Below are 24,868 nucleotides of genomic sequence, written 5' to 3'. Positions count from 1 at the left end.
TTTGAACGCGGAGCCAACGATGAACCCCATGGCGAAGGAAAGGATCATTGAGCCTTCCCACAACATCGACCTTCAAGCTTGAAGTAATGAATCCGCTGAGGAAGACTTTGGGAAAACAGCAGAACCTGTGTAGATTGCTCCCCACAGCTTGGTGGACAGAGAAGAGGAAGCCACGCGCAAAATGATCCCTGAACGGGGTTAACTGGAGGCACTTTCAGATGGCTCAAGCAGCAGACCAGATTGGGTGGTGTCCCAAGCACCCTTATAGGTCACAGCAGCAACCCACAGCCAAGATGAATATCCTGGTGGTAAACAGCAGGAAGCAGCTGTAACCAGCCCAGTAAATTGCCCCAGCACAGAAAGCTCAAATCAACAGGGAGGGGAGGCAGTAGGAGGATTCAAAAAGCCTGGACTGGCCCTCCAGTGGCAGAAAAACCAAACCAGGAAATGCCAAAACCACAAAAAACTGTGGTATAAGTAGGAAAACAGCTTCAGCAAGTTGGCACTCCTGCTTCTTCCAATTAGCAAAACAGAACAGCAAGAGAGCGAAGCAGGTACCAGGCATGATGTTCAGTACCACTAGAAAAAGGGGCTGGTCAAAGGCCACCTATCAATCACTAGATGGGTTGGGGGCAAAGTGTCAGATGATTGATCAGTAGTGCTGTCACTCAGCCGAGACCACTCCTACAGGAAGTGAGAGGGACAACCCAGGGACTACACCAGTTTAAGCCTATATGTACGTTTCCATGTGAGCCCACATAGTCAGAATGGCCATTTTAAGGACATTTTGAGGTTGCCCTCAACAAAGGGAGCCCTAAAATACAAAATGGCCAAGAGCCAGAGAAAAAAAACATTACTCCCTGAATGGCCACCAAAAAGGTAGATTGGGCTACCACTAAGGCACAATTGCTTGCACACCTGGTGAAGTAAAATCTAAAATACAGCTACAACTAACCTACACCCTAAAACCATTGAAGGGAGATGCAATCAACTTAGTGCAAAAACTCAGGGCCAGAAAGGCACCCTTTGGACTGGGAACCTTGGGGTGACCCACTGCCCCATAATATAGTATAGTAAAAAGGTTTATAATGGCAGGAGGGCTCCAGAAGGCTCACTACTCACCAGAAAGTAGTAAGTGATCCAAAAAAGAAAGAGGAAAAAGCAAAAAGCAGATGGGCTGTAGAAGGTGGGCCTAGAACCCCCATAAATAGGAATTCTAACTCAGTCTGACTAGGCCCTTTAGTTCTTTATTAGATTACACTAGGCAATTACTAAGAAAGAATTACCTTGAGTCCCACAGTACCTTAAGGAAGGATGAAGATGATGAAGTTGAATGTATTTACGCTGTAGACGCGGTCTCCTGTTCCTTTGTCATAGTGACGAAAGGGGGGAACTCTGGATGGGATTTCACAGCAGCAGTCGAGAAAAGGGACTCCCAGCAATAGAATTATTCGTGCTCCAATGCAGATCTGCAGTTTTGGTGCCTTTTCAGAGACACCAGGGAAGAACGGTTCATGTCCGATCGATTTGCCTCGCTTGCTCGGTCCTGCACTCTGGTGCTGGGACTTTGAGGAGGGTAATCTTGCTTCTTAAGGTCCAGCTGGAGTCCACCAACGTTTCGGGAGAGTTTGTTCATGGGAAGACTATGCACTGCAGGATGGTTGCAGGTCCCAGGGTATTGGTAGTTTGCAGCCCAGGAAGGTCGCAGCATGTCGTGGGATGGCTCAGATTGCAGGTTGTCCTGGAACTGATTATGCCCACAAGTCCGTGGGAGGAAGTTGTCCACTTCAGGGCTTCCCTGTCGATTCAGAAACGGTGTCAGTACAGCAGCTATCACTTCAGGAGGCTACAATGGTTACGGGAAGGGGCTGCACGCGTCGTGGTCATCTTCTGTTCTTCTGTTCCAGTGGTTGACTTGTCTGCAGCTTCAGGATCTGAGCCATTTATCAAGGAACCCAGCCATTCGGCACTCATGCTACATTCAAATTGGGGGGAGGGGGGGAAGTAGGGCTGTCCTTTTAGGACAGCCAACCTCCCCAGCTGGGACAGGTACCACGCAGGCATGCCAGAAGACGAAGGACTGCAGAGTTTGACTCGTCCCTCGTTTCCGGTCTTCACAGACACTCTAGAGCCTTGGCAGGCTTGCCAAAGGATTCCTGCCCAAGACAAAAAAGTCAAACCAGGACCTCTCCCACCCAAAATGGCAGAAGAAGAACTAAGAAAGGACAAGCACACAGAAAATGGTGAAATAAATACAGCCATCATTTTGGGTCAATGGTAACCCTTCATGCATTACTGGGGCTGTGAACACAGCCTGCGGGTAAAAACAACACAAAAGTCAGTAGAACATGTTCACTCCCACCAGCCATTCAGGTATGTTTGTCACTGAAACAGAAATGTTGTTACAGAAGCAGTGAGAAAAGGGATACTATGTAACCTGGCAGCAGTCCACAAAGGGGGTTTTGGGGGAGTTTTCTTAATATCCACTTGAGGTAAGACTTCATAACACTATCCCTTGGCCTACAGGTCCCCAACTCTTAGTAAAAGTTGTACTACCCAAAGGATCTTGGTAGAATGACAGAGCAGTCAGGCTCATCTCAGAAGGAAGATGTGAGCTGTTTGCAAGTACACTGAACCCAGTAAATGCAGTAGTCCAAAGAAACACACTTTAAATGTTTTATTAAAAATATACATTGATTATTTACACACGAAAGGTAGATAAATACTTAATTCACTAACACACAGGAATTCTTAATATTTTGCAAATGCCATTGCTTCAATTGCAGTTGCTTGCGGTTACTATTGTTACAGATTTTGACACGAATGACAGTCCTACCGTATTATCAGTACTACCGCGCACTCGCGTTACTTCACAGATATATGGTAATTGTACTTAGCAAAACCACATCAGATAGTCTTTTTAGGAAGGATCAAGGTTGGTTACACAGCAGCGCTTGACATTCTACAGACACTTTTCCGGCTAACTAATGCTTTTAAAGACCAAGACACAACTACACGAAAAAGTCAGTGTAGGAGTGGTGCCAAAGTCTTAAGAACTAGCAGAACAGCAAAGGTTCTTCATGATGGACCAGTCTCTAGGATAAGTTACTTAGCAATTTAACACAACAAGGGGGACGCTGCAAAAGGACTCCCTAAAGGGACACAAGCTGGCAAGCTTGGGTCAGAGGTAGAGTGGATGCCCTGTACACCACCTCACACACTCAGTCACTCTGGAGGGACTTCTCGGATCAAGGTAAGTTGTACATTTCACCCCACAGTACCTTAGGTTAGAAGAAATGCGCATAGCTGGATTCTTCGCTGTGCAGTGGCAACAGACCCAATCTCCCGATTCCTCGGGCGGATGACAAAAGTACTCTATATTGGATGTCTCAGCAGCAGCCTTGAGAGAGAGGACCCTTGGCACGGATGTCTTCAGTCTCCTTTGTCTGTCTGCACTTTTGGCTCCTTTTTCTCAGCACCAGCAAAGGGCCGTATTCGCCCAGTCAATCTTCAAGTCCTGCACTCTGGTGATAGGACTTTGATGAATGGGATTGTGCCTCTGGCAGTCCAACTGGAGCTCTCCAAAGTTCTGGACAGATTCAGCCTCGCAAAGATGTTGGACTGCAAAAGGGTCAGAGGTCTCCTGGTATTCACGGTCTGCAGCTCTGGAAAAGCACAGCACCTTGGGAGATCGATCAATTTTTAGTTTGTCTCAGGACTGGTTGGTTCAACCAGCCAAATGGAAGGACACCTCTTTGTAACTCCTCTGTTATTAGAAAACAGGGTCAGAGCAGCAGTGGTTGCTTCAGTGATTGGAATGGTCTGCAGGCGTCTCGGGTTGACTTCAGCTTCGGTTCTTCTGTTACAGTGGTTGACTTCCCCTTCACCTCAGGAACCTCACCTTTTATTTGGTTTTCCCCACACACTCCTCTGCAAACTCTAAGCATTTTACAGAAAGGGGCGGTTGGCTGTCCAATCAGGATAGCCAGCCCCCCCAGTGGGAACAGATTCCATTCAGGCACTCTGGCAGACAAAGGGCAGGGGAGAGAATAACTCTTCCCCACTTCCTGCCAGCCCAGACAAAATGGAGCAAAGGCCGTGACACACAAGGGTTCCTGCCAAAAGCAACACACACAGACATCTCCCTCCCAGAATGGTAGAAGGGCTAACAAAGAACAACCACAATAGAAATGGTTAATAAAGAAAGGAGCCACCATGTTAGAACATAAGTGACCCTACTGCGCAAAACTGAGACTGTGAATAAAGTCTCTGGTATAAAATAGCCCAATAGTTGCTAGAACAAGTCCACTGCCACCAGCCATAACTATTGGGTTGACTATGTGACTAAAAAGTCACAGGAGCAGAGAGAAGGGGGATAATGGGTATCCCCCTACCACTTCACATAAGGTGGTGTGTGCTAATCTCTAATCGTATTAAGTTCTAGGAAGGATACAAAGTATCTGTTTATCCGTAAGAACTGTAGTAAGGATAAAGAATGTCAAAGGGGAACCCAACGCAACACTGCACATAAGGTGCTTTGTGCTACAAAAGTAAATTACAGATGACTTTAAAATATGGAGGAAAACATGAAATAAGTACAAAAATACTGAACAAGTGTTCCAATAGACAGAGCAAAAGATGAGTGGGGAAAAAGATTAATTTACTCAGGAGAACAGACCAGAAAATCCATGAGTCCAGCAAAAAGTGCTGGGGGGTCAAACAGGTGTAGGAGATGTGGCATTGAAATGAAAAATCTACCCAACACCCTATTACTATGAAAAATGACCTTCATGGTGATTCAGGTTCTCTTAGTCCAGGCTCTCCCACCTGAATCACCATGAAGGTCATTTGCATTTCTCTTTCGTCCTAGCTCCCCCCCTCCTTCCCAACTGGTTGGGACCAGACTAAAAAGCCTTAGAATAAGTAAGGGTTGAGGAGACAGCATGTACAGAAACAAGTTGAGGAGCACATCTTGGCCAACTTTTGCATAATGTCTATGCATCTATAGCATAGTGCTTGCAAAAGGCAAGAGGGGTAGCCCAGGTAGCAGCTCTACAGATTTCTACAATGGGGCCATGCCTGGTGAAGGCTACATATGCTACCTTGGCTCTTGTGGAATAAGCCGAAATACTCTGCAGAGTCACAAGCCCTTTCATATCATAAGCCTTGGAGATACAGGAGACAACCCATCTGGCGATGGAAGCCTTAGCTGCTTTATTGCAAGGATATGGACCAGCGTAAATAATGAAGAGATGGTCTGCTTTTTGGAACGGTTTGGTCCTTTCTAAATAACATTTTAAAGTTCATACGTCTAGGTTATGTAATGTATCCTCGGACACTGAAGCATGCAGCGTAGGAAGAAATACAGGAAGACATATTTCTTGATTTAAATGAAACTCAGAAACCACCTTTGGTAGAAAGGAGAGGGCCATACAGAGGAAAACTATATAAGGTTCATTTTAGAGAGCTTGGAGTTCTCCAATTTTTCCAGCTGAAATAATGTCTACTAAAAATGCTATTTTCCAGGTTAGGAGTTCTAATTCACCTGATGCCATAGGCTCGAATGGTTTTTGCATTAGAGCTGACAAAATTACGTTGAGATTCCATTGAGGTGGAGGTTAACGAACATGGGGAAGTAGAAGTAAAAGGCCATCAATGTGCATACGAATGGGTTTGTTTGAAAGAGAGAAAGATGTATGTTCTCCGTTTAGGTATGCTCCAATAGCCGATAAGTAGTGTTTGCAAATGTCTACTTTGACACCTGTGAAAACTAGATAAGACATGAAGGACATGACATTGTCAATAGAAGCCTCTAGAGTTTTGGTTGCGGTCTAAGGCACAGTGACAGAACCGTAACCATTTGCTACGATATTGCTTCTTAGTAGAAGTTTCTATGGAAGCTGACATGATGGTTGGAGTTTGCTCTGACAATTCTAAGTGGGAGAAGGCTAGTTTTTCAGGAACCAGGGCTTCAAGTTCAGCAATTGAGGGGAGGAATTAAGAACCTGTCCTTTCTGTTGAGTCAACAGATCTCTCGATGATGGGAGATCTAATTTGGAAGTCCCTGCTAACCCCAGGAGGTCTGGAAACCAAATCTGGCGAGGCCAGAACATAGCTTTAAGAATCATTGTTAGATTCTGTGACATTTTTTAATTTGAGCAATGTTTTGTGTATCAATGGGAGAGGTGGAAAAGCGTAAAGTGCTAGGTTCGCCCAATCCAGGTGTAGAGCATCTCCCAGGGACTGAAGATCATGACCTTGCCTTAACAAAAACTGAGGACAGAGTGTTTTGTTGCTGTCAAAGAGGTCTACTGATGGATGGCCCAATGTCTGAAATATCATCTTTGCTACCGACGGTTTCAGCTCCCACTTATGCTGAGCATACTGTAACCGACTCAGTTTGTCTTCTAGGATGTTCTTCTTTCCCTTCAGATGGGACGCCAACAAGAAAACGTGGTTTTGAATGGCCCAATACAGCTCTGCAAGGAGACACAGGGAGAGGAAGCGAGTACCCCACCACCCCCTGCTTGTTGAACATTGCAGTGGTATTGTCCGTGAGAACTTTCACCACCTTTCCTTCAAGTGAGGGAAGAAATTATTTTAGAGCGAGAAATATGGCTCTTAGTTCCAGGACATTTATGTGGTCCCTTTTTTCTTGAGAAGACCAAAGGCCATGTGCTGTTAGACTTAGTCAATGGGCTCCCCAACTGTACTCAAATGAGTCTTGTAATAACTATTTGGTGAAGGGGAGGCTGAAAAGAAGACCCAATTAATAGGTTCTCTGGTGAGTTCCACCAGATTTGGGAGTCCTGAATTTGCTTTGGAATTTGAATTTCCTAGAAATTGGATTGTTTGCGAAGGGAGAAATTTGGATTTCTGAGATGTCTAGAATTGTCTGGATCCCACCTGTTTTCTTTGGGATCAGAAAGTAACGGGAATAAAAATCCTGACCTAATTCCTCTTGAGGAACCAATTCTTTCGCTCTTAAGAAAGGAGTTTTTGGATCTCTTCCAGGAGCTCCGATGAAGATTTTTGGAGCTTCGGGGTAGAGGATGGGAGAAAAGTTCAGAGTAATAAGGAATTTTAGTAGGGGGTAAAATAAAGGTACCTCACATTTTCAGCTAAATCAAAAAAATACATTTGTCATTTTAAAACACATTTTTGTAATCCAAATGTTCCTTTAATTGATTTACAGAACTCCTCTTTCTGGGATGTTCTATGTGGCCTGAATACAACAATTGGGGCAACAGCAGTTACAAGGGGTCGTCCTCTTCGGAGCTCCTCTGTCAAAAACAAACACAAAACAAACATTTTAATTTGGCACTAACATATGGGTTGAACAGGCTCACTCACCTGCATTGGAGATTTGGCATAATTGTGGTTGTCCAGAAAGGCAGGCAGCCGTGGGACAACGGAACCTGGGGTACTTGGAGCTCCATTAACACCACTCAGTCCAGGCTTCCCAGATACCTTCGGCTTGTTAGGAGTACTAGCTGTGTTAATGGGGTGAGATGGGCCTGCATGCTCTTCACTGCCATCTGTGAAGCATAGACAACAATATGCAAAAGTGAGTAATCATTTAAAAAGCATTCTATGGCGTAAACGCTCACTAATCAGGTGCTACTTTAAATCAGGGAGGAGGAAGGCGGCTGCTTGTCACGAACACATGTCAGAAATCTAGTGGTCCCACATTAGAAATACCCATAGACTGTACCAGTGTGTGTAGTGCCTGGTCCTGCCTGGGTCTTGCTAATATCCAAGGCCAGCGACGACTTGTGACTTAAGGACTTTGAATCGTCTGGGATCTGGGAATCTTGTGCCTTGATCAGTTCAGGCTGTGTTAATCGAATCAGCTGCAAAGAAAATGACAAGAAATAATGAGCAGAGCTACAAATAAAGATACGTTCAGTATAGAATACATTGGGGGATGGTTGAAAGATTTTCTAGGAGGGTTTCACAGATTACACAAATATGCTCCCAAATACGTTGGGTTGAAAGGTAATTTATTAAAACAGGTATTCCTTGGTTGTTGAAGAGTTCCAATGGTAGTATACATGCATGACTACTCAAATTACCTGCTGCAGTGCCTCTAAAACAGTTTGACGATTCATTTTCAGAACATGCAGCTTGCATTCATACTTCAGCCTTCGGTCCGGCACCACCGCCATAAGGTTAAAGCGGATATCATGATACGGCTCTCTGAAATAAAACGTTATACTTTGACCTTTGCCTTAGTTCTGGGGAAATCACACTTCGACAAAGCTACACTAGTACGACATATTCAAACTGGTAACCATTTCACTGCTGTAGTGATTGCCTGATGCACTTCCACATCTGTGATTATAGCAGGTTTAGCAAGAATATTGCTGCCAATGTTCTGGGCAACACAGGGCAAGCAAATGGATGCCTACGACTAGAGCCATAGATTAAAGATGGCTTAATGAAATGACTGCTGCTCTTCTGTAGTGTAGGGATGAAGGGAGACTAAAGAGCCAAATCCTGTCCAACACTACCACTAAACCAGCTATGATCTGAATTGTTAAGATGGATTTCCAAAATCAATCCTGGGTGGATTTTGGGAGGCCAACCTATTATGGCGAACAGAAAGACACTAAAGTCTAGACAAACCCAATCAAGGTAGTTAGAGCAGTAAGGCTTAGACTTGGGAGGGTGTGTGAGAATGGTTTAGGGCTACAATGAGTACACACAGAACAACACTGATAATTCGAGTTAGACGGATAAAGTACAAAAATAGACACGTAAAGTACAAAAATATACAATTATTTCTTAGTCCTTTAAAAAAGCACACTATGCAAATAAAACCTTGAGGCAAATATTGTCACACACCGATTATAAAAACATATTTATTCACCATTTAAGATAAAAATCATTTGATTGAATAACCAATGTAAAAACAAGATAAGTACTCAAATGCATAAAGTTCAGTAGAAACACTTTAGAGCAACCACAAAATATTGAACACTTACTAAGTCCAGTCTTAAAATGAGTCGGCGCTTGTGAAGGCATCATGAAGTAGACACAGACAACTGAATAAAGTTTGGGCAATAAAGCTTTATTAAATCAAATGTAAGGTTGGAAAAAGGCCTAACGTGCCCTATGCTAGGGTTGGATTTTCCTACCAAAAAGAAACTAAGGATAGTCTGTGTCAGAAAGTCTGAAACAAATATCTGTCCGTGTTCAAAACATATACTTGCTCTCACCTCCAATTGTATACAACATGTAGGGATGTGAACAGCAAAATAAGAAGTGTTCAAATAAAAGTTCAAAGCTTCTTCAAGCTCTTGGTTTGTAAAGGAGTAGTTCGGTTAGAAATGGTATTGGCCCAATCGTTCGTGCATGTATTTTAGATCATACATCGATCGTTCTAAAAAAAAATCCAATGCAATTTACCAGAGTTTCTCTCACATTGACATGCATGTGTAAACGACAGGTCGGGTATCGCCATCCTGTGCTAATCTTATCCTTTGATCCATCGCCCTAAGTTCAAGTGCCCTCAAGGCACTAATTCAGATCATCCCGCCCATAACGCTGACGTACCTTTATGCTCACACCCCATTTCACAACACCAATGACCTTCTCATGTCAATGTGCTCTGTGCGCAATCTACCGACGGGATCTCCATTGACATCGATACTCAAGAAGTGTAAACAAACCCTTTCTGATCACACAGCGTGGAGTTTTTTCCTTCGCATCAGTGTATTTAATTTCGAGCTTCCCTGGCTTGTTTCTGCTCTGTTCAGCTATCTGCCAGGTACGACACACTGAAAACAGGTACTTTTACTGCCTCAAATGAATTAACTCAGTAGTCGCTTTTCATTTCTTATATTATGGACACATGTCTTTACCAAACCATATTTAAACATGTGATCTTGCAAACTTTTAAAGTTTGAGCCCATTAATCTCATCTATACACGTGTGTTTGTAACATGGCTGTTTCTTTGCTGGTCTTTCTTCAACATTCAATGTTAATGAGAAACCCCTTTTCTTTACTGTATACAAACAAAAAAGTTTATTTACCTCGCTGTTGATTCTGTGCTTCTTCACTATTCAGTAACTATGGCAACAAGTCGGCCCTACCTATACAAGCCCGAATATTCAGAAGAGGAAAACAGTGACAGAGAAAAAAGTTGAGATGATGTAGAATCAGATGAAAGTCATGAGGATCAATCACTGCAGCCCTGAACCCCGTTGCATGGAACACATTTCCAACTAGTGTACCTGCCATCGTTGTGAGCTTGTTAGAGGGAATTGGCACATTTCTGGGAATTCTCCCTACCGCAGAGACCCCCAGCAACTTTGCTGGATTTTGAGGACTTGATTTTTTTTAACCTGGAGAGAGCGAGACCCTTTTTCCCCACTCACTCATGTATTTTAATGTGATTTTATACTCTGTAATTCTTTTGGTGGTGGAGTCTGACAAACTCTATAGGCATCTTTTACATTGGGTCACACAGCACCTTCAGTGCAGTGACACAGGGAAGTCTTCCAGATTTCCCAAAGGTTTAAATACCTTCTGTGGGACAAACTACTGTTTCCCAGAGCAGTAAAGTGAAAATGACTTTACTTACATTTGTAACTTTCTGGACGCAGCACATGCTATCTTACAATACGGTGCTGGAGGGGTTACCTAGTATCCCCTTTGTCTAGTTTTTCATGCGACATTATTATGATACCCTTTCCTCACTGAATGGCTGGTGGCAGTGGTTTACGTTTTCCTACCATTATGGGATGTTACCGCTGGCTGCTTCACAGCCATGGTAAAGCACCCATGGGTGCCATTTTTGTCAAAATGGCCCGGCCTTCTTTTTTCCCCCATTTCTTTGTGGAAAGGTCCTTCTTGAGATTTACTCTGCGCGCCAAACCAGGTTTGGTCCCTTTGTTTGTTTGGGCTTTGGCGGGCTTCACGAGTGAAACCCGCTTCTGGCTCCAGGGTGTCTGACGGGGGCAGGAAGTGAGGCAGGTGCTCGAAACTCCCTGTGCTTAGTCTCCTAGGAGACCCAAAAGCGCTCTGTAGTGATTGGCCGGCTGACTGTCCGGCAAGGACAGCCACCCTGCTGGGTGACTGACAGCTAGGCTGGAATGAATGGGAGCAAGCTGTATTTTCGTATCGACAGAGAAGCCCCTACAAAGAGGACTTCTCCCTTTGAGTTGGTAGGACCAATCAACTCCAAAGTAAACCACCTGGACATATTCTCGGAGCAGGTTGAACTTCCACAGAGTTGTTGCTGGAAACCGAAACACCAGTTTGTGTGCGTTGCTTTTAAGCTTGCCAAGAGCTCCAGGAAGATCCCCGGGACTCCTAGGAAGCAGGACTGACCGAGCCTGTGCCCCCTCAACAGAGTGCGGGACCCCAGAAGCAAGGAAAGCCCATCTCGACATCCAGGAACCGCAGTGTTGCCATTTGTGGTAGATGCCGGGAGCTGAAACACCGAACAGCCACTTGTTCGTAAATTGCTGGTTGCGAGCGGTGACCGTCCCATTGCAGTGCAGTAGTCCCCAGAAGTCCTCCCTGTTGTCCCCATGACTTAAGCATAGGAACAGTGAGATCTGCACAGCTGCTCAGGAACAGAAGTCATTTGCTGCACTTTTTCTTCAATACAAAGGTACTGTAAAAGTCTGAGAGAACTTACCTCCTCTTGCTGTGGAATTGCTTGCATCTTCTACTACTCACAAGTCTAACGGCTTGTAGCCCTTCATTGATACTTCTTTTTCTTCAAAGACTTCTAAAACATTGTGCAAAGATCTTTCTTACTTACCTGCAAAGAAGTGCTTAAGCCCATATAGACTTTTGCCCATTGACTTTGGCTTAGCCTGTTACCCTGAATGACAGTGGTGGATCCAAAAGTATTTGCCTGCTTGAGAATATTTATGGTCTCTTGTATGTTCTAATAACCTTTTCCTTTGACACCCTAAGAATATTCTAAATGCAAGAGTGATATATTAATGTCCCCAGTACCTTAGCTATTGAAGTCAACTGAGAGTGTAGTTTGTGTGTGTGGCCCATCCCAAAAGGGTACTTACTGATTTAGAAATATTAGGAGTGTGTATTTTGTGGACTATATTTGAGTGTTACTCTTATTTTGCTCCCTTCCGAAGGTTTATTCTAACTGACAAATAAATTAATAATTGTTTATTCAAGAAACCCTGTGTGTAAGAGTTTATTTGAATACTTGTCACTGTGAATCTCTGTGCAACTCCCCTGCAGCTCACATTGACTGACACATAGCTGTTCATCACGCTACCAACCTGTGTAGTACAAACTTACACCAAAGGTTGGGTTCCTATTGCCAGGAGGCCAATGTTGTTGTAATACAACCAGAGGGTACTGCGTACAATCTTGCCTAACAGAGCTTATGCCTGCTCTGGTGGAGAACTGCTGTTGCAGAGAACTCTGGATGCTTGGCCTACATTTCCGAAGAAGACACCACTGCTTGGCGTTACCGAGCTGCATGACTTCAGGCACGCCTGCCTTACAAGATCCGTATTGCGAATAATGATGGCCCTTATGCATGAACGTTGAGCTAGAATTCGGCCATCGTAATCCAAGTAACAAGTAAGTCCTCTCTATTTATGATGTGCGTTTGACAACCGATACGGCTAATATAATATGTTGTTCCCCTACAACAATATAACTTTGATGGATCACCAACGAAAGATTTTTTCTGTACATTGGTTTCAGATTAGAATGAGAAATGTATTCAAAGTGTTCATCTTTAGATTTATCATCTGAACAATGACGTTTCTTTCACTGTTATTGCTGGAAAGTGCATTCTCATTTCTAATTGATCCCTACTTGAAATCACAAGTAGTGTAAGTACTTTGCACGAAAGGGTACTTTTTAAAGCATAACAATGCCTTACATTTTACAAAGTAGGGCAAACTAAAAAAAAGCAATAATTGGGTTCGTTCAAGTAAACAATGTCTGTATCTCTTACACAGATGGACCAGACTTTTGGCATATCTTGCCTTTAAATGGTGGATTCATGGAAGACTGGGATTTCACGCTCAATACCTGCATGTGTGGTTGGAGCCATTTGTGATGAATTCCCCAGTGACCACGGACAATACCGTGCATTTATACAGACAGTACCTCGAACGCAGCAGTATAATATGCAGTGTTATTGTCATCCACTTTACCAATCTAAACAAAAAAAATAGTTAATCGGAACAGTTGTTTGCCATTTTTTTGTAAGTCCACAACAAGTCCAACATCAAAGAGTATCGTAAAAGATTGGTGTGTTTTAACAAGTTAACTGGTCTATCATGCTCCCCTCATCCACATCCATGCCCTCTCAGCTATCAATGACAGTTTGCGCCTGTGAGTGCGCGCTCGCAAGGGGTCTGGGAGGATTGGAATGCTCAAGGTGCTGAATACCATGTACACCACAAAGGGTTCTTTGGCATGGGGACCCATATCCACATGGCGACCCCAGACCAGGTATCTCCAGACTCCCCTTTGAAGACCCCGTCGCTGCAATCAACATAGGTCTGTGTCCTTTGACTGTGTTCAGGCCCTATTACGCTCGCCTCATCCACATTCATGCCCCTCCGCTATTAATGACAGTTCGTACCTGTGGGGGCAAGGCGCTGATCTGGCAGGATTGAGGTGGTCAAACATTGTAATAGCGGCCTGGTGGGTGAGAGTGAACATGTCAGACATTCACATACACACCCACTTCTGTAATTCTTTATAAACACTGTGGGAATGAACAAGAAAACATCTGTGAGATCAACTACGGATATCGCCAGCTCTCCGCTTTTTACCTTGTTTGCTGAGTCGGCTCATCTGTTCTTCTAAATAATGGTTAGTCAACTTTTACTATTCTTTTCGGTAGTATCACCGTTCTCTGCTAAGCCACTTTCTATAGCTTTATACTCAATGTACACCCTATTCTCATTTTATTTTATTAAAAAAGTCTACACTATTATCCACCGTCCTAAGCATTTTTATCTCTGTAATTAGCTCAGGGTATTGTTTCCAAAATGTATCTTTCGTAGTGGATATTTTCAATGCATGTTTGCTTTAGGTGCCATTTTTTTTATGAAGTAGTTTTTTTATTATCAAAGGAATATGATGTTTGATTTACTCACTGGGATACTGTTTTAATTATGTATATTTCTTTAAAAGATCAAAGGGACAACCCAACAATGCCTTCTTGTGTCATTTTGGGTTGCACTAATCAACAGCCATGCTAAAACAGTCCTACATGTATATCTTGAGCTGTGGATTTCCAGTGTTCGCAATTGAAAGCAGAGCCAAGGATGTCTTGGATAACTTGAGGGTCAATCGCTTCTGTGTCATCACAATTCTCAGAAGAGGAGTACAAACAAACACAGTACACTAAAAGGCATTGCCCCAGACTCCTTTGAAAATTATGGCCCAATGCAATTCTAACTGAAATTCAGCACATGCTGACCCAGGTCAGTAGTGGACGCTGAATTTTTAAATGTATTTTACTATTTTCTAAATTTGCCTGTATAATTTGTCTTATAAATTACCACTAAATATAATGACATAGTCTGAACAGGTAACATAATGAATGGTTTTAAGTTTTTAAGGAATATTTCCATCGATATTTTATTACACAAGTTTCCTTCGCGAAACAATGTCCTGTGGTTTGTACATTTTGAAGTTAAGATTACTTTGTGTATACCTACTTTAGAGAAACTCAAATCGCTCAGTGCAATGGGAGCCTTTCCAAACACACACTTGCATAATGTCCTTTAAAAAATAGGTCATTTTTAAAAGGAATTGACACGTCTCTTTACGTAGACTGCACTGATGGAATTACAGACCGTTACCATGGAGGAAACCACAGACACGTCCAACTTCCTAATGGTGAGGCCAAGCAACTGGCACACAAACTTATTTAATCGTTTTTGATGTGGTCTTAATTATAATACTAATGTCGATATACTATTGAACAATGTTATGAATATATACATTGATTAAACGACTGTGATGCTACATCGACCACTATTCGGGAGTCAACAGCAACCACACTCACCTTTCAAGTTATTTTTTTTAGAATATTTCTTCAGATGCGACTATACAAAATATGTATTTGTTCAATTTCAACTTAAAATATATTGATTATTGCTATGCATAATAACTTTTGATACAAACTTGCTTGTGGGCTACTTTGTCAATATCGACCATCTTTTACGTGTAATTTTTATTTTGTTGAGTTTACATCTTTATTATTAAAATTCCTGTAATGTGGGTGGAGCTTAGAACTTCAACAACATACTAGGGTCCTTCCCTGGCTTTAGGATCCGATGTGGTGGATAGACCCATGCCCTGCTTTCCATGATTCTTTTTAAAAAGCTGCATCAGTAGCTGTATTAACTGGCCCCTGAAAGCTTTTTAGTAACCATTCTGAAACCATCTGGGCCTGGCGTTTTATTGGTCAGCAAGGAGCTCATGGCATTGCCTACCTCTTCCTCCGTGATGGGCTATCCTCGTCAGAAATATGTGGTTACTTCACCCCCTCAATGTATGCAATTTGGAGGGGCCGATCCATTTCCTTCCTTTTCAGTAATACCACGTGGAATGATTCCATTACTGCTAACTTGTCCTGCTGAGCGCGTTGCATCCCTTAACTGCGTGATCTAGTTGTGTGTCCTTTATTTTCTTAGTTTAGCCGCTAACAAGCGGTTGGCCTTACCCCCTTTTTACATAGCCTGCGCCGTATCTAGATAGGTTTGTGATTGTTAGCATCTGCCACACTTCGATGGAACTTGAATATTAGCATGTGCCACACTTAGAATTGAGAACATTAGCCTGCGCCGTATCTAGACAGGATTGTGAATGTTCGCATGTGCTACACTTAAACGGAACTATGTTCAGCATGTTAAATGTCATATAACCCACCAAACAATATAAGATCAAACTCTCTGCATACTTATATCACTGAAAAAACTCACCATCTCTAGCACACCAAGCTGCACACACTTCACCGCAACACATAAACCGCACCAAAAGCACATGCGGATTTGACACCGATCCAATACTTGCAAAGCTCAGCACCCAGTGTCCACCGAATTGAAGCTGCCAACAGTATACCACCCCTCCCATTATCCTACTCCCTCTTTACCTTACTAACCCTTCCCACCTTCTCGTTTACAGATCCGCCAGAGCGCCTGGGGACCAATTCCATTGGTGCCAGTGCGCTATATAAATACCATTAACATAAAATAACTATTCTTCTACTGCAACCGGTCTGGAGCATGAGGTATGAGAAGTGATGATTTATTGATTTATGCTAAAAGCTGTTAATATATTTTTTACTTTTAAGATAACTTATTCTTTTGATAATTTACGACACTGTCAGCAAATTGCAAAGCATTAGATCAACAACCTTTATGTATTTATCGCAGAAACACATACAATTAAAATAAACCTTGGGAGAATTGTACTTCGTGTGTCTGAATAACAGACTGTTTCACTATATGAATGGTATATGTTTTTGTTTATAAACTTTAGCTTCTTAGCGAAAAATGTAATTGGTGAAACAAAACACATTACAACGCATTAATGGGGCCAGAATGTAATCAATATGTTTTGCAGGATGATCTCGCACCAACTCCCTGCGACATCTCTGAAGGTTATCGGGTACAGTTTTCAAATATGTATTTTTAAAATGTTATATATACACACTGTTCGACTTTATGTCAATACTAATTCTACATAGTTTTAAATGATATTGTAAGGTTGACAATCATTAAATCAACTTTCTCAAGATGTGCTTTGTGAGTTCAAAGATTTTAATATTAAATTGTTTAACAATTTTATCAAAGTTCTTTGAATGGCTTAGGTACAAGGAATGTAGTACTGAAACGGTCCAAATTTAAGAAACACATGGATTAGAAGAGGTAGAAGAGATTATAAAATATCAGATTTTATCAATTTTAACTGATGTAATATTTAATATATTTCAATGGTTTCCATAGTAACATTTTGTTATATATGTATATATGATTAAGTGGAAGAGCACATTTCAATGTTTATACAATTTCAAAATGCTGTTTTTCATCTTGGGCTGGTGGTCGGAAAATCCAATTTGACTGTTCAAAGGAAAATTCGGAAAACAAGGGTGCATAAAGGTTGTTTTTTAAAATATATTTGCGCGCATTTGCAAGTGTGCCTTTGTCGACTGCAGTTGGCAGCAAGAAGGGCCTTTACCACTTAGTGGTACGTTGTAAGTATTACTACGTTTCTACAACCTTCATCACATTGGAAAAGGCGATACACAATCATCGCATTTCTTTTTCTTATTACAATGCTCTTACAGAACAATATCTGCTGAACATAACCCATCGTTTACTCACTTGCTCAGCCCCCAACTTCCTGCCGACTACTTAAGCACGGGCTGCGCGCATTTGCAAGAGTGCCTTTGTTCAGTGCAGTGGAGTTGTTGAGCTTTCTATCATACTATTTTTTTATAGTCGTTGTTGCTTTGTCTCATCTAGCACTGTTAACTTTGTCATAGCACTGTTAGCTTTAACACTATTCAGCTGCAAGCCCCGGGTGTGTGTGTATGAACGTTCCTCCTGAATGAGCTAGTACAGATTTGACCCGTGAATAACGGGGTGTTTAAATCATGATGTCAATTACCATCACGCTCTCAAACAGCCGAAACTACGGACTTCGGGTATACAAGAGTTTCGTAAAGTAAAAATGTATTTGGCCGCGACTGTGGCCGAGCTGACCCATGGTAGGGAAGAGCTAGCCGAGAGGCATCTGACCACAGACATCTCTGATAATGTATTCATCGAATTTGCAGACACTATGGGTGCAGAGACGGCACTGGGATTTCAGTCGTATGTATCGAATCCACTTTTGATCCCTGCACAGGCCTCTTCCGCCAACCTCTCTACTGCCGTCCAGATAGGGCCGTTGCTCAACTTGGAATGTGCGGCGCAACTTCTGATGTCTGGTTCAGAGTCTACTTTATCAGTTGTACGTTCTATGTGTTCATCTAATACAATGGGCCTTATGCAGGAGCACAACCATGGATTGTCTCGGACTATTGTTGCGCAGGTCGTTTACTATAACACTAAAGACATACACGGGAGCGACATATCTGGTACAACTGTTGTGCAGGTCTTGAATCCCAATAACAGAGAGGAGTGAGGGAACCTAAGCTGACTTAACAGGAGAGCGAATTAAGTTAAACAGGGCTGCCGTAATACAATCTGAGGCATCAGTCTGTGGTCATGTGTGAGAATATGCAGAATCAAGCTGCCCCCGTGCAATGCCTTCATCCTCGCCTATGGAATGTGAAATTCCAATGTATTCCCCTTGAGTGCCAAGACCACTTCCTGCCTTATCGCAGTCTCCAATCATGTGCTCAAACTATTCCTCACCATTGTGGATTTCTTTTGCCAATTCTACACCCCGCAGAGTACCGATTTTGGTTGGATCGAGCATTGTAGAGCAAATCAGGTATATTGGAATCATGATGGCAAATTGAATCCACATTTCTCCAACATTAAGATCAAATGTTGGAACTTATTATGCAAAATGCAATCATATTTGCGAAACTGTTGCTAAGAGATTTTGCTGTTTGGGTCAAAGAAGAAAAATACTTTGATGCATACCAAACAGGATTTGTTCAGGGCTTGGAAACTACAGTCAATTTGTTGCCAATATATACTCTCAAAAGTCATGGATTGCAAACCAGTCAACCTGTGTGCATGGCTTTTGTTGATTTCCGAGCTGCTTTTGATTCTGTATCGAGGAACATATTTCACAAATTGCGAAGAGTCCATCATACTTACGACCTTAGTCTCTCAACTCCATACAAATACATTGGTGCAAGTGCGACTGTCTGTAGATGGCAATCTATATAAGCCCATACCTACTCATCGAGGGCTTGAGCAAGGCTACATTCTTGCGTCCTCTTTGTTTAATTTTTTCATAGCGTATATTGGAGACTACAAGTCAGTCATCTCTCACCCTCTAAAACTCTGACAACATGCATTGCCGTGGCTACTGTATGCTGACAACTTGGTCTTATTCTCCAAAGCTCCCAAAGGTTTACAACATGTACTATCTGCATTGGCATCCTATGCCAAAGATAATGCCTTGACCATCAATTTGGAAAAAAACAAAATGCTGATCTGCGCCTCCAAACAGCAGATTAAAAAGACCAAACGCAACTGGCTGCTCTATGGCTCTAAAGAAGAGGTAATTAAGGAGTACTGTGATCTTGGCCCTAGCACAAATAACCACCCTACAGACCTTCCTTACATCGAAGAAAGAAAAAGAAAGCTCAGACAGTAGCTGCACAAGCCACAATTATTCACAAAAGATATGGTAAATTTACCTTGAAATCTGTAATTAAATTTTACAAACAAAAGGTGATACCGGTGCTCATGTATGGAGCAGAAGCTAGGGCTCATCAAGAGATGGCTTATTGGACAAAACTAGAGGGTTACTTCTGGAAGAGGGTTCTGGCCTTGCTTTCCAGTATATTATCGCTCAGCGGCGGGCTAATACCGCCCACGGTAATGCCCCAGGGGCTTCGTTAAGGCCCACGCTATGCTCGGGCCTGTAACTACGGCCCCGGGGGCATTACCTGGGGCGGTATTGGCCCGCCGCCTCGGGTCTTATTGCCACAATAATGTATTTTTAATTAATCACTGTTTGCGAAGTAATGTTACTAGATGGGCCTTAACATTTCTATTTTTCTTCGATTTGTGTATTTATTACCATTAACATAATTGATTTATATTAGAACAATACATATCAGTCTGATTATTTCAAGTATCAAATTAAATGTAGAAGAGACTGGTGAGCTTAAAACCAACAGTCAGAAGGAGCTACTTTTGGCTCCCCAGGCCAACTACTGTAACGCTATGAACTAGCGCCTTGTTCCATAGTGGTAGCTCCTGGTGACCGGTTACTGCTGGATACAAAAGCACCGCTTCTAATTCCAGTTTATCCAATCCTAATTTAGAGCCCCGTTTGTAATAAACTCACAATAGTTAAAGAATCCAAGTAGAAAATTGGAGCAGCAGACATACAGAAACTCAAAGTCTACAGAGCTCTGGTCCTCTCCAGGCTGAACTACTGCAACAGCCTCTTCCTCAACCTGCCTAAATCCTCCCTTCACCCGTTCAAGTAAACCAGAATAAGACAGATTTTTCTTTGGCCTCAAGCCCAGGGACCGTGTCTCTCAAGCCCAAATCAATCTCTACTGGCTCAAGGATCTAGTTCAAGACCCTCTGCATCACCCACAAGGTTTTCTATGGCCAGGAATTCCACTCTCTCCCTAAATACCTCCCTCTTAGAGACCTTGGTTATCTAGCTACAATTCTCTGCAGATCAGACGCTATTTCAAGCAGAGAGTGTGGGGTAGAGCCCTTTCCTCTGCAGCAGAATCCCTCTGTAATGGCCTCCCTGCCCCTCTCATGCTTCTGCCCGATCGCCTTAAGTTCCGGAAGATTCTCAAGACCCAACTTTTCTCTTCTTCATTCATCGCCCCTGCTAATGCCCCCCTCCGTCTCATTGACTGGCTGCCTGGTCCGTTCAGAGCTCCACATGGTACAAGGCCCTCCTCGCCCAGTATAACCCAGCACCCAGTCTTCCTGCCTCTCACTCCCCCACAACCTGCACTTGCCCTTCCAAGCCTCTTTCCCCTGACAAGCCTGGCGGGGTGTGCATCCCTACCAAGCCTGGTCCTCGTGCTTTGCATGTGGTCCTCACTCCCTGCTTCACCAGGCCTCCCCTTAGCACTCGCCTAGCCCCATGGGCCCTCTTCCCCCTTCTCCTCTTCTCCCAGCACTTGTATACCTCCTCTTGCCCCGCACTTCCCTCCCACCCTAGTATTTTCCCTTCTGCCCAGACCTACACCTCCTCCTCCTTCCGTCACCCCCCCCCCCCCCCCCGCAGTTCTTGTTACTGCTCTTGCATGATTCGAGTGTCAAGGCCTGGTACGACCGTTTTTGATTTGTCTTCCCTGCCCCCCGCCCCATTATCTTGTGGTGCCTTGAACACAATTTCTTGAATAGGCGCATTACAAATAACCAATAAATAAATAAAATAAATTAAGTCTAACCTTGCTGGAAAGTAGGAATCCAGATACGTGGCTGCAGATAGCAATAGACCAAAGGTTTATGTGACACAGTGTTAGCCAACATTGAAATAACGAGCGATGGAATATGGCTTGCCAATGTGCACTATGAACACATGTCTTTGGACATTTACATTGTACTGTCGAGGACCACAACCAGGCTCCTCTGATTTGTTGCATTGTTAGGCAAGAATTGGAGTAGTATCCCTGTGGGAGACACCCCCCGCCCCTTGTCCTCTTGGTATTAGGTAACCCACCTATTGGTATAGGTCTGTACTACACAAGTAGGTAGTGTGACTGAACAGCCAGACGTATCATAAGATGGATAAACGTGAACTGTAGCATCGAAATTCACGAATACATGTATCCAAACAACACTTGCACTCAAGGTTTTCTAATAAAATAATGATTTATTTCACGGTCAGTTTTAAATAAGCATCCTTTAAGAAGGGCAATGTGCAACAATAAAAATACACTTCAAATACTTTCTCGGAATCAAGGTCAAGCAAGTAGATAGATGCTTCATACACACTTCCTACACCCTGAGGGGACTTCACCAACTAGGACAGTAATCGCATTTATATATTACTTTTGCACTTGGTAAATTCTCAGGTTGGTAGAAAGGAGAGGTTAGAGGAAGGAAAAAGGTTAAACAGGTTCTCTGAGCATGTGAGCACTTTAAAACTTCATTTGAAGTATAGATAAAAACCTTTCCCAGCAATATTAGTTAATAAACAATGCATCACCTATGAGGGACAGTAAGAATCAAAGTCAATGGAATAGAACAGTCTGCAGAGAGCCAGGACAGCCAAAGTCAATTGGAGCAAAGTCTATGGAGCTGAGGCACTTATATAGCAAAAGGTATTGCACAAAGTTAGAGAGTTTGTTGTAGAGAATCACTGTTGGGCAACAAGCCGGTACACTTGTGAAGGTTAGAGCTGGAAGCAACCCTAGAAAAAAGCAGCTACTGCAAGTTTCGACTGAGAAAAGCAAGCTATTGATAGAGAGCTAAGTAGCCCTTTGTCAGAACAGTGCCTCAGGTTAGAAGAAGAGGATCCAGCCGGCTTCCGTCTTGGTTGCAGTGTTGCAGATCCTGAGTTCCTGGGCCTCAGTCGTGGCGACAAGACGGAAGACGTCTGGAGGACTCCTAGACAGCAGTTCGGAGGTCGGCGGCAGCTACGGGCTCTTTTCAATTCAGTGGCACTTTGCGGTTTCAGCACATGGTAAACAGCACCACTGCCAATCTTGGACACCGGTTGGGCTTCATTCACTCCTCGAGTCCAGCACTCCTGCTTCGGGATGGTCCTCAGGAGACTCCTGGATTTTTTGGCCGGCTTACAGACGTTGCACTCGACTACAGATTTCTGGACCCCTGGCACGGTTCCAGCAGCAGAAAATAAGTTCTGCCAGTTGGGGGAAGGTCTTCCAGCAAAGTTTGTCCCGGGGTTAGTTGGTCCCACTAACCCAAGGGAAGAAGTCATCCTTTCCGGAGCTTCTCTTGTCGATCAGAAGAACAAGTTACTTCTTACCTTGTAACGTTCTTTCGATGGGATGTTCCTCCGACGTATTCCTTATCTTAGATATCTCCTTCCAGCTCTGCTGGCCTCGGAAAATTTTTCTCTAGAGGGCGCTGCGCGTCGACGTCCGCCGAGTCGATGTCTCTCGACAGCCGCCGTATCGACGTCATCCTGCCTATAAAGGCCGCGCGCAGCGTCCGTTGCTCAGTTCCGTTTTGTAGCCCACAGTATTTCTGTCTGGACTAGACTAATCACCCTGAAGGAGCGTAAGCTGTAACAACAAGGGAAGTAGAACTGCAGGGATGGATGGGAGGGTCGATAAGGAATACGTCGGAGGAACATCCCATCGAAAGAACGTTACAAGGTAAGAAGTAACTTGTTCTTCGAAGGGATTGTGTCCTCCGACGTATTCCTTATCTTAGATAGGCGCCCATAGCAGTATTCTATTATTGGAGGTGGGAGTACTGACATCATGCTGCCTTCTATTGATAAATAGAGTGCAATACTGCCCTTCCAAACCTAGTCTCTTGACTGGAGGAGGAATCCAAGTTGTAAAATCGTGTAAAGGTATGGACGGACGGCCATGTGGCGGCCGCACAAATGTCTTTAACCGGCACTCCTCTTTTGAGGGCCGATGAAGCTGCAATACCTCTGGTCGAATGAGCCCTAAGGTTTTGAGGGGGCTCTTTTCCTGCCAGTTTATAACATTCCAAAATGGCCAGAATGATCCATCTGGAAATGGTCTGCTTAGTTATCGGTAACCCCAGCTTGTGACCTGTGTAGCCTACAAACAGCTGATCTGCTTGTCTTATCCTGGCCAGTCTACTGATGTAAAAACTTAAAGCCCTTCTACGGTCCAGCTTGTGTAACCTCTCTTCCTCTTTCCCCAGATGAGGAGGAGGATAGAAAGATGGCAGGGTAATCTTCTGAGTGATATGGAATTCAGAAACCACCTTTGGGAGGAAATTAGGCTTCACTTGCAGGACAACTTTGTCTTTGTGAAAGATTGTATGAGGGGGTTTACAAGAAAGAGCTTGTAACTCGCTCACCCTTCTAGCAGATGTAAGTGCTATTAATAAAACAGTTTTAAGGGTAAGAAATCTTAACGAACAAGAATGGAGTGGTTCGAAAGGTGTGCCCATCAGGAAAGTTAAGACTAAGTTTAAATCCCATAGGGGAACCTGGAATGGTCTTGGGGGATAAACGTTGGTTAACCCCTTTAGAAACTGTATTACCAAGGGTAACTTGAAATAGGATGGTTCTTCCGCAGTGCGCTTAAAGATGGATAGCGCTGCAAGATAGCCCTTAATGGTGCCAACTTGAAGCCCTGAAGTAGGAAGGACAAAACCATTGGTGTACCACATGAAAAAGGGTCGATATTCTTTTCTCTACACCAGCTGCAAAATCTGTTCCAACGGCAGTGGTATCAAGACTTTGTTGCTGGCCTCCTTGCCGAAAAGAACACCTCCATAACATCATCAGGGAGGTCCCAATCCTTGTACCTCAGCCTTTCAGAAGCCAAGCGTGAAGGTTGAGGGTTTTGATGTCTGGATGGAGAACCTGACCTCCCTTCTGTGAGAGTAGGTTCTCTCCGAGTGGAAGTCGAATTGGAGGGCAGATGGATATGTCTAGAAGGTCCGGGTACCACGTTCTCCTGGCCCAATCAGGGGCAATTAGGATCATGGTTTTCCGGAACCTTCTCAACCTCCTGATCATTTGAGGAATGACAGGGACCGGTGGGAACGCGTACAGAAGTGGAAACTCCCAGTCCACTATGAACGCGTCTCCCAGAGCTCCTCTCGGGGGAAATTCCCTTGAGCAGAACAGGTCGCACTTCCTGTTGACACTGGTGGCGAACAGATCCACCTGAGGGGTTCCCCAAAGGGCGAAGATCTCTTGAAGGACTTCCTGAGCTAGTTCCCACTCGTGGGAGACTGTACTCTGCCAACTCCGAGTTCTTCTCTCCGGCTAGGTGAACTGCCGATAGAGAGATTCCTTCTTGGATTGCCCAAAACCAGAGCTGCATCGCCTATCTGCACAGAGGTAGTGATCCTACGCCTCCTTTTTTGTTGAGGTAATGCATGGCCACTGTGTTATCCGTCATTATCAGGACATTCTTTCCTTGTACAGATGGCAGAAAAGCCTTCAGCGCAAGTCTGATGGCCCTCAGCTCTAACAGGTTGATGTGTAGTCTGGACTCCGATGGAGACCAATGACCGCTGATGGTCAAGTCGTTGGCATGGGCTCCCC

The 24,868-nt window shown here is 43.6% G+C and overlaps 1 protein-coding gene across 2 annotated transcripts in view; it reads right to left on the bottom strand.

Annotated features, from left to right (window-relative positions):
• BAP1 (BRCA1 associated deubiquitinase 1) overlaps positions 1-24,868 on the bottom strand; it is a 545,466-nt gene that overhangs the window by 150,431 nt on the left and 370,167 nt on the right. For both annotated transcript variants that reach the window (XM_069644004.1, XM_069644005.1), the window contains 3 exons: positions 8,076-8,199; positions 7,715-7,853; positions 7,354-7,538 (listed from right to left, as the gene is read on the bottom strand). In XM_069644004.1, coding sequence (XP_069500105.1) covers positions 7,354-7,538; positions 7,715-7,853; positions 8,076-8,199 — 448 coding nt within the window. The remainder of the gene's footprint in view (positions 1-7,353; positions 7,539-7,714; positions 7,854-8,075; positions 8,200-24,868) is intronic.

This window comes from Ambystoma mexicanum, chromosome 2p (assembly GCF_040938575.1).
Source record: "Ambystoma mexicanum isolate Mex_15411 chromosome 2p, UKY_AmexF1_1, whole genome shotgun sequence".
In the NCBI taxonomy this organism is placed as follows: domain Eukaryota; kingdom Metazoa; phylum Chordata; class Amphibia; order Caudata; family Ambystomatidae; genus Ambystoma; species Ambystoma mexicanum.
This window is presented reverse-complemented; position numbering and strand designations above follow the sequence as displayed.